A 17,492-nucleotide genomic window follows, 5' to 3' on the forward strand; every position below is an offset into this window, starting at 1 on the left:
ACAACCACCACAACGACGACGGTGACAACCAAGGCCGCGATGATGCTAACGTGAGCCATTTGTGGATTCTATGAAATCGTTTGTTTGATGAGGGATGAAGATTGTTAAGGTTCATGCATGTGCTTTATATAGGAAGGGATGATGGCGAATTTGGATCAATATAATTTAAGTTTATATATAAAGAAAATTTTAATGTGGAATATGGTGAAATATGGACAAAGATTTTTAAGTTATACTTGTGATATATAAAGAAAAATTTGATGTGCAATGGGACGAATATGGAAAAATATCTAAGTTGTAATCATGATAAATATGGAAAACGATTTAGGAACCATTGGAAAATATTTGGAAAAAGCTTTTTCTTTTTAATTTGGAAAAAAATATTTGAAAGAACTTAAATTTTAGGATATTTGACAAATTTAAAGCATTAAAATTGCTTAGGGATTATTTTTAATCTACTCTCAAATATAAGGGATCATTTTTGTCATTTTTTCAATGAGAAGAGTTAACCCTTTACCCGTCTCAAATTCTAAGACATGCTCAAAAATCAAAATATAGCTAGAACACTACAAATCAATATTTTTATGTCGTTACAAACACGAGAATGTACTATATGTACATTTCAAAGAATTAGAAAGTTAAAATAAAAGTGTTACGCATAATGGAATTAGAAATTTAAAATAGTACTCCTATTATTCACCCATGAAAATAACGAGTTATATTCTGAATGAAGCAAATTGGAAATACTAATTTCTATCGATTCGACATACTTATTTGTAATGGTAATAGAATAATCAACATTACAATAAGCAAAAAATTCTTATGCTTCATACAATAATTAAATTAACCAGCTAGAAAGGTTAACAATTCTTGCTCTTATTCTCATCATGACAAAGTTGTGTTAGCTCCATAACAGCTGCATCAATATCTTCCACATTTTTAAATCTCAACTTCTCACCCAAATTTCTCACATTACATCTCAAATTCTCCCCTGATTTTCCACATATTACATCTTTGATAACTCTTGCTATATCTTCTCTATGAAGTGATCCATTATCATCCCTCAAAACCTCCAAAGCTACTCCAATTTCCACTAGCAATTTAGCATTCGTAGGTTGATCAAGATCCATGGGCATAGCAATAATCGGAATACCATAATCTATACTTTCTGAAATCTAATTCCATCCACAATGACTCACGAAGCCACCGATACTCGAATGAGTTAGAATTTTTGCTTGTGGGGCCCATCCTCCCATAACCATCCCTCTATCACCAACTCTCTCAAAAAAACCTTGTGGTAATGCCTCTTCAAGACTCAAATTTTCCCCTTTTGGAAACCTAACTACCCATATGAAATTCACATGGCTAAGCTCTAATCCAGCAGCTACTTCCTGCAATTCTTCTTTTGTCAAGAAATATCCACTCCCAAAAGAGACTAGTACAGTTGAGAACCTATCTTTTTTACCTAACCAATCCATAATCTCCATGTTTCCATCTACACTAGCCATAGGATCTTGAACTAGTGTACCAATTGGTAAGACCTTAAATTTGATTATTTCGGACATATAATCGATGTATTTACCCTCTATCTCTCTCGACGTGCCTATTAGCATCATGCCAGTAAATTCTTCTGGAACTCTCACTTCAGGATCATCGTCTTCACGATGTTCCTTAACCACTTTATGAGCTCTTGTTAGCTCATAAGAACGTAAACGAAGAGCTTGAAAGGGGAATTCAACATCCGGTTTCACAAACAAGTGGCTGAAATAAGAACACATAGCTGCACAAGAAGTGAAAAATCTAGCACTTGAGATGTTAAGGGAAGAAGCCACATGATGTTCGGCCTAAAATTGCATATATTTTTTCATTGTTGCCTCACATTTTAGTACTTTTAATTATCTTTTGAGTATTAATTGTAATGAGTTGTGCTTAATATTATATTTTACTATGTAGAAATAAAGCGGTGTAAAGATGAAGAGATTTGAAGCAAAATCGACTGAAAAGTGTTGAAGTTACAAAAGAAGAAAATAAATAAACAAAAACAGGGACGAAGGCACTACAAGAAGCCAACAAATAAGAGTGAAATGAAGCAAGCAGCTTAATGGAGCTTACCTTAGCTTTTGTCTATGTGGCATTAAAGTTAGCAATTTGAAGAAAGAAATCAACAAACAGAAGAGAACGCACCTGGCAGTTGACGTGAAAACAAATCTTCCTTTTCTGATCAGTGCGCGTTGCACCCGCGATGCGGGTGTAATGCGAGCCCGATTTTTTTCCTGATCCGAGTTGGATTTGGTTTTTTAAAAGCAGCGCCTTTTACACCTTATAAATATATATTCTACCACAGTTTTACACACAACTTTGGATAGGCATGAACCCTTAGTTCATAACTTTGGACCTAGAGAGAGCTTGGAGCCGCCGTGGAGGCCATAGTTACTGGGTTTTATCTTCTTCTTCTGTAACACTTATTTTGATATTTTTTATTCGGATGATTTGTTGTTTTTCCTCCATGTCTATGTGGAGCTAAACTCTTTAGTTCTAGGGCTTTGACACAAAACATAAAAGTTGACGTTTGATTATCGTTTCTATCTATTAAATTTTCATATTTTTGGGTTGCTTATTTATTCTTGTGCTTAATTGTTTGATTACTTGATCACTAATTAGACACTATCTGTGGTGCGGGAATTGAACTTGAGAAAGGGAATTCACGTACGTAATAAGAATAAATAGAGTTTGTTCGATTTAATCGTTTATCGAGGATAGAGATATACCCTTTAGCCCTACTTAGTTGAATACGGAGAAATAAATGCGTTCTTGTTACCTCTGACGACCATAGAGATATAGGCGTAATAGTAGCATCTACAGGCTTGTGAGTAGTTCGAGAGAATATCATAAAGTTACAATTAACCCGTCAACTAGTAATCCATAGGTAGAACGATTTGAAAACTCAATTGGATTGTTAGTGGTCATAGCCTTAGATCTATCTCTTCTCCGATAAAAATTTGCTCTTTCTTGGTTGAAGTTCATTATTTGTTTTCTTTTATTTTTAATTAGTTTACAAATATAATTTGGATGTTATTTCTTGTTTAGATAATTAGCATTAGTTTAATTTGATAAATAGTTAATTATAAGTCTCTGTGGGATTGATATCTGGACTTAAAAATCCTATATTACTTGTACGACCGCGTATACTTGCGTGTGCGTTAGGGAGCAACAAGTTTTTGGCGCCGTTGCCGGGGACTTAGAAATTAATTGTTTATCTAGATTAGACTTTTCTTTTTGTCTATTCAAGTTTTATTTTTTTTATTTTAATTTTTTTGTTTTGTTTAATATTCTGGTATTCTTCTTGACATGGCATCTTTGAACGAAAATTTATCGAATGTTGGGTATTCATGTTTTAATAATTTTTGTGCACTTTGTGGAGGACCCCACTTATGGGAAAATTGTTCTAAAATTTGGCGCATACGGGATGTGATGTGCGACCCTTCTAAATTCTATGACTGGAACTTTTGTAGTCAGTGTGGTGGTCAGTGGAAAGAGTGTCCTAAGTGTTGTTCTAGTCTCTCAAGTGATTTTCACAAAGTGGATGTTGTGAGTGATACTTGGCTATTGGTTCGAGCTCACTCTACCGATTAGAGGTATGGGGGGATTATCTTGATGAAATTACAAGTGACATGACATACTTCATGGAAGAAAGAACAAAGCTCAGACAAGAGATAGACCAATTTGGCTCAGACATCTATGACCTGCAGGCTCAAATAAATAAAAAGGTTGAGGCGTCTGATGCCCAACCACCAATTGTTGTGGATACTGGCCAACTTGTGGAGCAAATAGAGGAATTCCAACCATTCGATCAGATCCTTGTTGATGATGCCTATGTTCAGGAAGTGTATAAAAGTGAGGATGTCAGAAATAATGCAGTTTTAGAGTTGGGCCGTGTTGGCCCTCATTCTAAACATTTTTCTACATTATGTTTGGTTGGCGACATGGAAATTGAGCCTTCCAAGCCTTTGGAGAAGTGTATAGATGAGGAACAAGAGCCTTACATCTTGAAATTTGCCATGCCAAAAAGACAAAACGATATTCCTAACTTAAGGGCCAAGAAGTGCAAGACGCGATACCTATTGCTTGGTTCTTTTATTTTCACACCACCACCCCAAAAGCGTGATAGAAAATTTGATGCAAAATTAGGGGTGAAATTCATAAGTTCGAGGTGGAGAAAAAAGTTGATTCACGTCGTGCCACGACGTTAACTAAGGCGCTTATTGGGAGGCAACCCAATGTGTAATAGTTTTAGATTTTTATTTTTATAGTGTCACGTTTTGTTTTGTTCTGTTTGTGTTTTGCAGATTAGGGGAAGTCTGAGTACCCAAAGTTGACGCTGAGGAGCATGTTTGGGCTTAAGTGTGGGGTCGTGCTGACCCTTGATATTGAGGATTATGCTGCTAGCTAGACCCTAGAGGGTCTCAGGGAGTATTTCTCACCCTTGTTTTAATTTTTCTCTACTATACATGCATCGAGGACAATGCATATTTTTAAGTGTGGGGTGGGTACTTCCGATTTTTGAGGTCAATGATGATTATGCCATAAGATTTTTATTTTTTGTTTCTTAGCCTTATATAATTATAAAAAATAAAAAAATAAAGAAAAATAAAGAAAAAAAAATTCAAAAAGATTTTAATTTGTATTCAAAAAGATTTTAATTTGTTCTTTCTTTTATTTTTATTTTGTATACATATATTTTTTTTTCGTCTTTCTCATTAGTGGCATAGATCATCCACCCTTTGGGTTTTCTTATGGCCTCGGTTCTTTCCCGAGGGTGGACCTTTGAACCGGGTATTGTTTTTTTTTATTTTTAGGATTTTTTTTTTTAGGAGTAGTAAAGGAGAGAGAAGAAAGACCTTGTGACTTGTTTGATACTAGCATATTTAGGCCTGAGCTTGAGTAATACTTTCCTATGAGTGCTTGAGTAATGGAAAAAAAAAAAAGGATAGCAGACTTTCTGACACCTAACTCATGGTTCTGACTCTGTATATAGCTTATTCTTATTGTGTAGTTCGTCATGATCCTATCTGTCCTAGAATAGAATTGATCCATCTTGATTGAGACTTGTGCCATGTGTGGTGAGGATTTCTTGCACATATTCCATGTTTTGCATCTTAGTCTAGAACTTGCCCTGCATGTTATTGAAGCGAAATAAAAAGTGTTGCTCTGTTTAGAAGATGATAATAAGCTTTCTTTGATATGTCTTATGAATTTTAGCCTTTTCGTAAAATTGTGTCACTAGTTAGCCCTTTGAGCCTGTAGCCTTTCATTTGTTAGCCGTATTTTGCCTTGATCCTTTTTGTTGAATCCCTAGTTTTTGCACCCTGCTTCCTTAAGCATTGTAGCATAGACTGTGTTATAATTATGAAATCTGAAGAAAAGGGATGGTCAAGTGAAAAAATGGTGACCAATGATAGATGCAAAGTGCTGAAAAGGCCCTCTTTGAAAGAATGTGACATGAATGGAAAAAAAAAATTGCTTGAAAAAAATGATTGAAACGTTCTTGATATGATGAGAAATACTTGTGAAATAATTGATGAAGAGAGGGCTGAAAAATAAAGTGAAAAGATGAAATAATGGGTGATGAAGTCTAAAAGTGCAAAGTGCTTAGGGAAGCGTAAGTCACTATTATATAGTTTTCCTACCCGTCCCCTAGCCAACATTACAACCCGTTAAAGTCCTATTTGATTCTATTCGAGCACACTTAATTAGTAGAGATGTACATAATGGGCAAGCCTATGGTTCTTTGTGCATGCATGTGAATTTCTTTGTGAGCGTGAGAGTTGTGCTTTGATGCTAAGTTCTTAAATTACATTCGATTCTTTTATTTGAGTGTGTGGACTATTTCTTCTTGTGAGGGCACTTGTTTCATGATAGATAGGTGATGTTATTAGATTTCTTTGACAGAATAGGCGATTTGACGAGTTAGAGTCCGTCTACGAGTTTAGGAGGTTAGACGTTTGTTGTTTGATTAAGTTGACTTGTATATCTTGCATGATGACCAGGAAGTATATACTTGATGGTTTGAGTTGCTATAAGGCCTAATTGTTGGTATCAACCAAAGTGGTGGTATTCCTAGACTTGATTTATTGAGAGTAGTTTTAATGCTTACTCGAGGACGAGCAAGAGTTTAAGTGTGGGGTGGTGATGTTCGGCCTAAAATTGCATATATTTTTTCATTGTTGCCTCACATTTTAGTACTTTTAATTATCTTTTGAGTATTAATTGTAATGAGTTGTGCTTAATATTATATTTTACTATGTAGAAATAAAGCGGTGTAAAGATGAAGAGATTTGAAGCAAAATCGACTGAAAAGTGTTGAAGTTACAAAAGAAGAAAATAAATAAACAAAAACAGGGACGAAGGCACTACAAGAAGCCAACAAATAAGAGTGAAATGAAGCAAGCAGCTTAATGGAGCTTACCTTAGCTTTTGTCTATGTGGCATTAAAGTTAGCAATTTGAAGAAAGAAATCAACAAACAGAAGAGAACGCACCTGGCAGTTGACGTGAAAACAAATCTTCCTTTTCTGATCAGTGCGCGTTGCACCCGCGATGTGGGTGTAATGCGAGCCCGCTATTTTTTTCCTGATCCGAGTTGGATTTGGTTTTTAAAAGCCCAGGCCTTTTGGTACCCTATAAATATATATTCTACACAGTTTTTACACAACTTTGGATAACTTGAAACCCTTAGTTCATAACTTTGGACCTAGAGAGAGCTTGGAGCCGCCGTGGAGGCCGGAGTTACAGGGTTTTATCTTCTCTCTCTCGTAACACTTATTTTGATATTTTTATTCGGATGATTTGTTGTTTTTCCTCCATGTCTATGTGGAGCTAAACTCTTTAGTTCTAGGGCTTTGACACAAACATAAAAGTTGACGTTTGATTATCGTTTCTATCTATTAAATTTTCATATTTTTGGGTTGCTTATTTATTCTTGTGCTTAATTGTTTGATTACTTGATCACTAATTAGACACTATCTGTGGTGCGGGAATTGAACTTGAGAAAGGGAATTCACGTACGTAATAAGAATAAATAGAGTTTGTTCGATTTAATCGTTTCGCATCGAGGATAGAGATATACCCTTTAGCCCTACTTAGTTGAATACGGAGAAATAAATGCGTTCTTGTTATCTACGACGACCATAGAGATATAGGCGTAATAGTAGCATCTACATGCTTGTGAGTAGTTCGAGAGAATATCATAAAGTTACAATTAACCCGTCAACTAAGTAATCCATAGGTAGAACGATTTGAAAACTCAATTGGATTGTTAGTGGTCATAGCCTAGATCTATCTCTTCTCCGATAAAAATTTGCTCTTTCTTGGTTGAAGTTCATTATTTGTTTTCTTTTATTTTTAATTAGTTTACAAATATAATTTGGATGTTATTTCTTGTTTAGATAATTAGCATTAGTTTAATTTGATAAATAGTTAATTATAAGTCTCTGTGGGATTGATATCTGGACTTAAAAATCCTATATTACTTGTACGACCGCGTATACTTGCGTGTGCGTTAGGGAGCAACACCACACCAGCTGCCCATAATTGCTTGACATCATGGATTAACAAGTCGGGTTTTCGAGTTTTCAAGATGTTGAAGAGATTTGGTTTGGCCATTTTGAGGGCTTTTTGAAGGGTGGACTGTAGATGCAGTGGGAGACCATTGGTTGTATGATAGTGAGGAGGAAGCTCTGGAGAGTTTGGTAATTCGAGTTCCACAAGGTGAATTGAGGAAGAATAGCATTCTGGGATTCTTGTTCTGATGAAACTTAGGATAATAGGTGAAGAACATAGGTCAACCAAGAAACCTCTGTCAGCGAGTTTTTTGGCTAGCTCAAGAAATGGAGAGATGTGACCATACGCCAGCCATGGAAACAATAAAGCCTTCAGTTTGGTAGATTTTGTACACATATTGTGTCGTTTGTGCGGGGAAGAGGCAGGTGTGAAAAGAGTGTGTGTAAAGAGAAGACTAAGTTTAGACGAATTGCAATACACTTTGCTTGAGAATATGTATGTAAGTTAATTAAAAAAAAAAAGGGGGCTTTTGAGGAGCTTGTTAGAATTGGAAGTGTTGATAAAGACTATAAAGAGGATAGAAGGCTGAGTTCTCAATGCTTTAGTCATTTTTTCTATAGGCGTTACATTTTTAGCATAAGAAAGGGCCATCAACAAAGACAGGCAAATGCATTGCTTAAGTGTTCACGAACGCTAACGTTAAACAAATAAATTAATTACCAAGTCATGTATAAAGTATGAACTTTAGGTTCCAAATAAATTAATGTCCAGCCTATGGGTCTTCAATAATTACTACTTCTTTTCCTCTGTTTTATGTACCTCAATTACATGAAAATTCGATCTCTTTCCTATCCTTCCTATTTCATCCTTACAGATCTTTGTCCGATAGAAAGAAATAAAAAGAAAATTCATGAAACATTTGGAGTAGTAAAAGACTACGAAATTGAGTTTTTGCTTCAATTACCAAAACACAAAAAATCTGTACAAAAGCCTTGTTTCTTTGCCTTTCGGGTAGTTAATTGCCAGATTATACGATTATAAACGTATTTTACAGGTATAATCACCCCTTATTTAGCAGAATTATCACTTCAAGATCAAACAGTGGAGAAAGAAAAACCGAATGGTTACAAAAAAATCCAACATTTTGTACTCAACAAACTTATATAATTGGAATTATATACTTCAAAAGATTAAATCTCAATACATAGCATTCAATCACAACAATAGCTCCTAATTCCCTAACAAACCCCTCTATATAAAACACAATCTCTCATCACTGAAAAATTACAATAATCATTTAAATGAAAATTCTAGTGCCTGAAAATAGCAACACCACATAGAGGAAGAGAAGTTTCAATCAACTCACCGGAACACAATGAAGCAAAACCAGCACTGGCGTTGAAGTTTCAGCCATAGCAGAGAAACAAGCAATGATGAATACAATGAACAATGCGTTGAGAATGCTAGTTTGAGCCATTTGATGCACAAATCATTAAATACAATATTTGTTTTGATTGTTACTTAAATTTTATTGTATCATATCGTTAAACTATCTTATTTTGTGTAACGACAGCTTTATCATGATCGCATCGTTACTTGTTTTCTTTCTTCATTTTGTCTTTACTTATTACCTAATAATCGTATTTTTTTATCCTACTTTGATCGTATTCTACTTTTCTTGTAGTTTATCACTCAAATTGTTGATGTGTGACATTATGTAACGACAGGATCGATACAATCTAACCCAACATCGTATCCATCAAAATCATACAGTACCATACAATCAAGGGCGGATTTAAGTGGAGATGAGGGTGTTCACCCGAACCCCCTCAAAGAAAAAGTTACGGCGTATATATAGAATTAATAGTCTATGTTTACGTACTTGTCTTTAGCATCCCAAGTTCGATTCCCATCAACAACATTAACTTTTATATTTAGCTTTTCTTGTTTTTTTTCGAACCTCCTGAGTGAAAACTCTGAACCCGCCACTACATACAATGAAATATATGCGATACATTACGAAAACAATAGGTAACAACCGTCTAAACAGAGTGTTGAAGTCAATAAAATTTTACCATCAGAAATATATACTGCAAAAATACATCCATTCAATCACTAACAAACTCAATAAGCACTGCCCCCTCTAATATATAAAACATCACCACCCATAACTGAAAAATACAATCAAATCTTTAAATTCTAATGCCTGAAGATAGCAACAAGACCTAGAATAATAGAGCTTATAACCAACAAACGGGAAGATGATGAAGCGAAAGCAGCACCGGCGTCAGGTGCCGACGCTGGAGCTAATCCCAACTCTTGGCCCGAAGTTTTAGTCATAGCTGAGGAAAAAACAACCATGAATACAATGAAGAATGCGTTGAGAATAATGCTAGATTGAGCCATTTGATACACAAATTTTGTAGAAAAATGTGACCGGATATTGATTGTACAAGTGAAGAAAATTTGGGTGGCGGTATTGAAGGAAGGAGTTGTGAATTTATAGGGGTTCATTGGCAATTTTGACCCTGTTTTGTGCTGGTCTTTAGAACCCGTTTGGCCATAAAAATTATTCACTTTTTTCAAGAAATTTTCTCATTTTTACTTGAAAATCAGCGTTTGGTCATGAATTATTATTTTTCACCGAGCTGCCTTTTTTTTTTTATGTATATTTAAACAACCAAATATATTTTTGCAAAAACTACAACAAAAAACAACTCCATCTTCAACTCCAACGTTAAAAATTTCAAATAAAGTGGGAAAAAAAATTCATCTATGGCCAAACATCCACTTAATTTTTTCTGTTCAAGGAAAATATACATTTTTCGCGCAACATAAATTTATATTTTCATATCATAATATTTCATATGTCCAGTTAGGTATAAGTTCGACTTTGAAATAAAAGTTTAAAAATTATGTAGCTTATTTGAGGAGTAAAAATTAAAGACCAGCCAGTTTGATGGCCAAAAGTGCAATTTTTCCTTTATAGGTGGGAGGGGTGTGTGAAGGAGACAGCTGGCGACAGAATATTGGTAGTTTACCAAACGAAACATAACAGCTGGGGAATGTGAAAGCTGGAAAGTTCATAATACCTATGATTATTGTGGCAATTATTTGTTCACATTAATTGTTTGATTTGTGGCTGATTCAACTTTTGTCAAGTGGGGGATGAATCTTACTAGATGATTTAAATGATATAATGTATTTAGACATCATAAGGTGTAAACACTTTCTTGCCAGCCATTTTACCAAAAAAATGTTACTCACACCATTTTAATTTGTGTATTTTACTCTAATTTGCTGTATAATGACATTACTTGTTTAGGAATTTAAGATTTAAAAGATATTTTTAATATATTGTACACATCTCTAATTCAATACCATAAAAAAAAAAAATTATTTTTGTAGATTCTTATTAAGACAAAATGAAACGCTTGAAGTATTAGGTGACCTAATAATCTCTTTTCTATGCATGAGTATAATTGTTCTGGAATTTTGAGCTTTTAGTCATGCTATTAACTAATTTATCTTAGTGACCAAATTAGTTCATCTGTCAATTGATGCAGCGTAGAAAGATCAAGTTTGGGTGACATTTTAGGTTTGCTTTTACTCATACTTGTTTGACATGCATGTTTGAAGTTTTAAGAAAGATAGATTATACGTGTAAAGTAAAGTAAGATAATTCTGTATGATTAGAAATCATCTTAGACAACAATAAGGGTTGTGGTGTATTGACTGGTACTACTCCATCTTTAACTAAGAGGTCTCGAGTTCGAGCCCCCTTGGGTACGGAGTCACCCTTATTAGGGAGTGCTTTGACCCCTAATGTGGGACTACCCGGCACGAATCCGGATTAGTCGGGCCCTAATGCGGATACCGGACACCGGATTGGAAACAAAAAAAAAATCATCTTAGACTTCTAATCTCTTACTTGTTGATCAACTTCAGACTTGCGGCTGCAGCGTTGTGCTTCTGCACTTTGTGGAGCTTGTTTTCGACCCAAAAGGATAATGAAATTTGAAATGCAAACGCTAATACATTTTATTCAAAATTCAAACAACGATTCTTTATTATTTTAAAATAAACTTCATAAAAATAGTATAAATGAAACATTTTAAAAGTAAAGATGCTGAAAATATTATTCAGCATCTACGTTTGTTGTATAAAACCAAACATTGATTTCTTAGTCTTGTTGAAAGCAAAATAAAAACATTTGAAAAAAATAGTATAGTAAGCAAGGAAAACAAATGACTCGAGAGATAATAGCCCAATGTTTCAACATATAGGAAAAAAATCTAGTAACTTCATATTCCCTTTGGTTTCTGCTTTTGTAATCTCCAAACAAATAGAGAAGGTAATGCAGGTTACCAGTCACATTAACACAGTAAAATTTAAGACATAATGGAGTTGAAACAAACAAAGGATGCACGACTTACTATCGTTCTTTCACAAATTTACATCAAGAAATGATAGTGTTTCAAATCCTTGCATCAAGATGCACAACCTCATACATGATGGTCAAGCACAAGCACAAGCACAAGCAAACAGCATAAACAACTTTTTGCAGCATGGTGTAGGTTGCATTATATTACATTTACTTATGCTTAGATTGCTTCCTACTCTCCAGTTTTCTTCGAGCAGCTTCAAATTCTTCCTCGCTTGGCTCTGTCACAGATGGATCCCCACCGTATTTGCTAACCAAAGATGAGAACATAGAATTCATTTTGCCTCTCCGCTCATTTTGCCGCTGAGAAATAATAGCATACAAATCCTCTGGTTCTTTCTTTGATCTGCAACATTTCAAGCTCTCCGGTTAGAATGTAGCACTTTCAGAGTTTCAGTTAAAATGATGCATAATAAGGTAAAAGATGACTCACTTTTGCCTACGTCTCAACGGGTTTGTAGGCGGTTTTGTTTCAGACACTTCCTTTGCCCATTTCTCATATGCGTTGGTTGACTTTATCTCCCCTATCAAAGTAAAGTATAAGGTGTCAATCACTTTTCAGCAAAGAAGGAGCAAACTTTTACAAGGGATGGAGGACTTTGTTCAACCTAAATAAAATACTGAGTTAAAAAAATTATCGGAATGTTGATGCAACAAACAGATGGTCAAATAGTGTTGAAAGTCGCATGATTAGATCGAACGACACATCTATTCCCTAATTGTAAGGGCATCATAGAGGACGAATTGCGAGTTTTACTGATCCTTGAAATTTGTTTTAACTACATGACATACCAAATATGATGGCAGCTCCGAGAACGAATATTTTTTAACAAATAAAGGCCATCGAGACTGAAGTTAAACTATACCTGCTGCTATAGCCTCATCCAGAATATCTTTGAAGCGATGTGAATCTAGTTTGAGATCAGAGCAAATCATGGAGCAGAAGAGCCTACAGAAGATTGCATATTAGGTGGCAACCTAAAAATCAAAGCATTAAAGAGGAAAGAGCATATCGCAACTCCATTTCTGCTCATACCTCTTCATTTTACCCTTGTACTTCTTGTACAGATCAATCAAGTCTGTCCTCTCCGACTCGGATCCTCTATAATTTGCTTCAAACTTTTCAATATCAGCCTCGGTAATCTGAAAAAAACGTGTAGGGTCCTTCAATGTTTGAGTGTCTACTACTCAATTAATAAAGTGGAGTAATTATTTTATTGTTACCTTTGGATGCATAGCTCGGAAAAACTCCTTCAAGTTTTCGACATCTCCTGCTAGGTCCTGTTAATAGGCAGATGATAATGAGGAAACCTAATTTCTTGAGATAGGCGTCAGTGAGGGGCACCCAATTAGCACTTCAGCCAAAAAGAACATCCTATTCTCTTTTTTTATTCTCTAATACAGATTGAAAAGATAGTTTACTACAGTTTTCAGAATCTCAATATGTAATGATTGATATTAAGAGTCAGATATCATTTAGACTTGACTACAAGAACCAAATATATAAGCTGGCTCAACATAAAAGACACCACACGTGCATGTCTACTGTAACATTAAAGTTGTTGTGCACAAAGTGCAAGATTGACCCTATATAAGAAAAGAGAAAAAAGTGCACACATAACACATATCCAAACACTGTTTGTTTCAGGGAAGGGAAGAGGAAAGTGTTGATTTATTTCCCCAAGGGAAGATGGTCATCTTTCCCTTTGACCGGTATGCCTACAAAGGAAGTTAAACACGTTCTTTTACTCCTTCCCTTCCCTAACATGGAGGCGCCGCATACCCTTCAACTTCCCTTTCTTTCACAACCTAGAAAAAATTAAAGTCATGTAGTATAGCACTACCTCTTTTTATTCACCTCCATTTACCCCTCTTTTCACCTTAACCAAAGTAGGCCTTGACAAAGAATTGGCCAGAATACTAGTTCCCAGAGAAATCTGTATGAAGGTTGGATTTCAGCTTTACTATTAACAAAGGGCTGATCACCTAAACCCAGCTCAACGGTCACTTTTCAGAATCTATTACATGATGGTAATAGGATCTAGGCACACAGTCAACTTTTACCTTATCGAAAATAAAAAATAGGATTCAGGCTCACAGTCATAAGAATGAAACAATCAATGAAACAATCTTTTAGTAAAACAGACCAGCATATGCAATAAAAAAGGGCAGCCCGGTGCACTAAGCTTCCGCTATGCGCGGGGTCAACATAAGTAAAATTTCCCAACATACCAAAGATGCTAGAATTTCCAAAAAATTATCAGAGTTTGCAGGATCACAGGGAAAAAGAAGAATCACAGCGATATGACTCACATCGTCATCCACACAGCCAGTCTGATCATAAAGTGCTCGTTTCTCCTCATCACCAAGAATTGCTATCACCTTTTGCAACTGCTGAAATTTCTCTTTTGCTTCCTATTGAATGTAAATTTAAAATAATTCGTCTTTCAGTTAGCTAATGTATACAGCAAACTGGGGCAAACCATACTCAATCATGCAGCCAGTTACCTCATCATCCGGATTCTTATCAGGATGAAGCCGCAGAGCCAACTTGTAATAAGCCTTCTTTATTTCCTGTTGGGATGCTGTTCTTTCGACCCCGAGAATCTGCAAAGTAGACGCCTTGTTAGTATTGCAGCTCTTCCTTGAACATAAACAAAATATAGCAGTAACTTAACACAACAACAACAACATACCCAGTGAATCTCCCAACGTGGGGTCAAATAGCAGTAACTTAACACAAAAAAGAAAAAAGTGTGCTTTGTTTGTGTAAAGATCTCCCAAACCATTACTCCATAGGCTCGTGAAATTTTACTTCTATGGCTTCATTTGTAAGCATATCACATGCCTCGTAGAATTTATCACTCTTTCTACAGCTATACATGCCAGTATTTACATATTTATAGAGGAAAATTATCAGGGAATTTTACAATCAAATCTGTAACATTTGTATTTCTTTCTGCAAACTGTAAAACAAAAGTAATTAATACAACCCATATCCAACAAGATATCCTCAATTTGCAGTTTGCATAAAAACCACATAAAAGGAGTCACTAGCCGGTGCACCGGTGTTCAATCATTACAACAATGAACTCCATGATCTTTAAGGCAAAATACTAGTCTTAGTGCTTCACATCCTTCACAGTTCAACATTCTTTGTACAGCTACAAAGAAATCAAAATGGCAGGATCCATGCACATACAACAAATACATGCATGTACATATTGACAGAGGGAGATTATCCTACAATTTTCCAGTCTAATTTGTATAACAGATATTGTTGCTTGCACAATTCATTTCAGTAACTATTAATACACTCCATAAAAATTGAAGTTTTTTCATGCCAAAAACATACTGAGCAACTTGTTACTAGTCTCACTCAATGATCGTTCAAGCAAAATAGAGGGGGCAAATTGGTACAAAATCTTCAAATCGAGTTATACTAACCAAAGGGTCTTTGTGAAACAGCTCTCTACCTCCATGAGGTAGGGTTAAGGTTTGCATACACTCTATCCACCCAGGCCCCACTTGCGGTATTACACTGGGTATGTTGTTGTTGTTGTTGTTGAGTTATATTAACCCAAAACACTATAATTACTTGGACAACGCTAATCACATGTTAACAAAATCCTAAAGCATTAAATTGAAATACATCTATAAACCAAAAGGTCCAAAATCATAACAAATTTAAATATTAAGGCAAATTTCGCCATCTGCTACAAGCACATGCAAACAGAAATATGTAGTAGTCCCGCTCGAACTATATTTACAGTTAACTAATTAAAAACATAAATATATAAAGTTCTGTTTGCTACTATAAGCTTGCAATTACTTAACTTAAAATGCTAGATCCGCCTACCACAAACTCAATGATCTTTCAGGCAAAATATGGAGAGCAAATTGGTACAGATGTTCAACATCACATTATATTAACTCAAAACACTATAGTCGCTTCGAATACCCCAATCACATATTAACAAAATCCTAATGTACTTAATTGAAATACAGATATAAAATAAACCAAAACCATAATAAACACACAAATTTAAACATTAAGCCAAATTTCATATCTACTACAAGCACATAGAAACAGACATATGCAGGGGCAGATCTATGTGTTGTTGACCCGAACACCCCCGGCAAAAAATAACAGTGTATATTTAGCTTCTTTTTTTTTTTTTTTTTCCGAACACCCTGAATGAAAATTCTAGATCCGCCGCTGGATATATGTAGTTTGTGCTGCTCGTAAACAAAAATAGATATATAAAGTTCTGTTTGTTACTACAAGCTTGCAATCAGGGGCGGATTTATAGGATAAATTTTCTGTATTTATATACATATATTAACTTTTGAACACCCTGAATAAATGCAAAAGGTTAACCCCATTCGTTGTGTTAAAATTGTCACGTGTCCTGGGTTCAATTCCCATTGACTATTTTATTGTTTATATTTAGCTTTTGTTATTTTTTTCGAACCTCTTAAGCGAAAATACTGGATCCACCACTGCTTGCAATTGCTTAACTTAAAATGCTAGATCCGGTTACAAAGGTTAAAAAGCAAAATGCTTGAAATAGGATAAGTGTATAGAAAAGAAAGAAAAAAATGAAGAGTACCTCGTAAAGGCTTTTCTCATGGGAAGAAGAAGCGTTGAAATTCTCTTGATTTTCCTTCATTTCTACGTCGTCTTCAGGAACCCTAGCCGTCTTTTTTCCCTTACCCATACGGCGAAGCTGAAGATTCTTACACAACTTTTACAAGCAAAGGCAATAGACAAAACAACGCAAAGGGAAAATTTTAGTTGCAAATTAGGTATTTATAAAGGTGAAGGATTCCCGCCATATTGATCTCCGAGTTCCCGCCAGGCGCCACTAGAGATTTATGGAGGGTCAAGATCTTCCCACCTAAGTAGAGTATAGTGCAAATAATTTGAAATACTCTTATAACTATATCAATTTACAAACAACTTTTAAAATTTATAAATATGTAATTTTATTCGAAATAAAGGTATATTTATTGAAAGGGAAAAGGGTCAAATATACCCTTCTACTTTAGTTTATTAGTCATTTTTTATCCAGATTAATGCGAAAGTAATCAAATATCCCTCTGTTGGCCAAAGTGTACACACATGTAACCTTAAGTGGATGGAAATTCTCAATTCGAAAAATTAATCATTTAACTAAAAATACTCATGCCCCAACGGTTGACCGCCCCCCCCCCCCCGCGACCATCACCAAATAAATTCACCTAAATTTTGATTGAATTGGGAATTTCCATCCACTTAAGGCTACATGTGTACACTTTGGTCAACGGAGGGGTATATTTGACTACTTTCGCAAACGGAGGGTAAAATTGACTAATAAACTAAAGTAAAAGGGTATATTTGACCCTTTTCACTTATTGAAAATTCTATCATTTCTTGACATCCTTTATTAAATCTACGGCATTTTGAAAAAATCATGTGAATTTGACCTAAAGTGAATAATAGTGCA

General features: G+C 35.1%; 1 protein-coding gene and 1 pseudogene across 1 annotated transcript; both read right to left on the minus strand.

Moving 5' to 3' along the window:
• Positions 1-607: 607 nt before the first annotated feature.
• On the minus strand, positions 608-10,075 carry LOC132049947 (beta-D-glucosyl crocetin beta-1,6-glucosyltransferase-like; annotated as a pseudogene).
• Positions 10,076-11,905: 1,830 nt separating this feature from the next.
• LOC132049945 (chaperone protein dnaJ 6-like) lies at positions 11,906-16,909 on the minus strand. Its single transcript, XM_059440934.1, has 8 exons — positions 16,617-16,909; positions 14,512-14,610; positions 14,317-14,418; positions 13,228-13,284; positions 13,040-13,146; positions 12,870-12,952; positions 12,437-12,527; positions 11,906-12,349 (listed from the first exon to the last, which is right to left on the minus strand). Exons 1-8 carry the CDS (start codon positions 16,722-16,724, stop codon positions 12,154-12,156), a joined length of 843 nt encoding a protein of 280 aa, XP_059296917.1. The 5' UTR covers positions 16,725-16,909; the 3' UTR covers positions 11,906-12,153.
• Positions 16,910-17,492: the final 583 nt, after the last annotated feature.

Source organism: Lycium ferocissimum, chromosome 3 (assembly GCF_029784015.1).
Source record: "Lycium ferocissimum isolate CSIRO_LF1 chromosome 3, AGI_CSIRO_Lferr_CH_V1, whole genome shotgun sequence".
NCBI lineage: Eukaryota > Viridiplantae > Streptophyta > Magnoliopsida > Solanales > Solanaceae > Lycium > Lycium ferocissimum.

Coding starts and splice junctions, on each gene's coding strand:
- LOC132049945 (XM_059440934.1), bottom strand. CDS start 16,724: ATGGGTAAGGGAAAAAAGACGGCTAGGGTTCCTGAAGACGACGTAGAA. Junction 14,611..16,616: donor ATGAGAAAAGCCTTTACGAG/GTACTCTTCATT, acceptor TCTACTTTGCAG/ATTCTCGGGGTCGAAAGAAC. Junction 13,147..13,227: donor TCCGAGCTATGCATCCAAAG/GTAACAATAAAA, acceptor CGTTTTTTTCAG/ATTACCGAGGCTGATATTGA.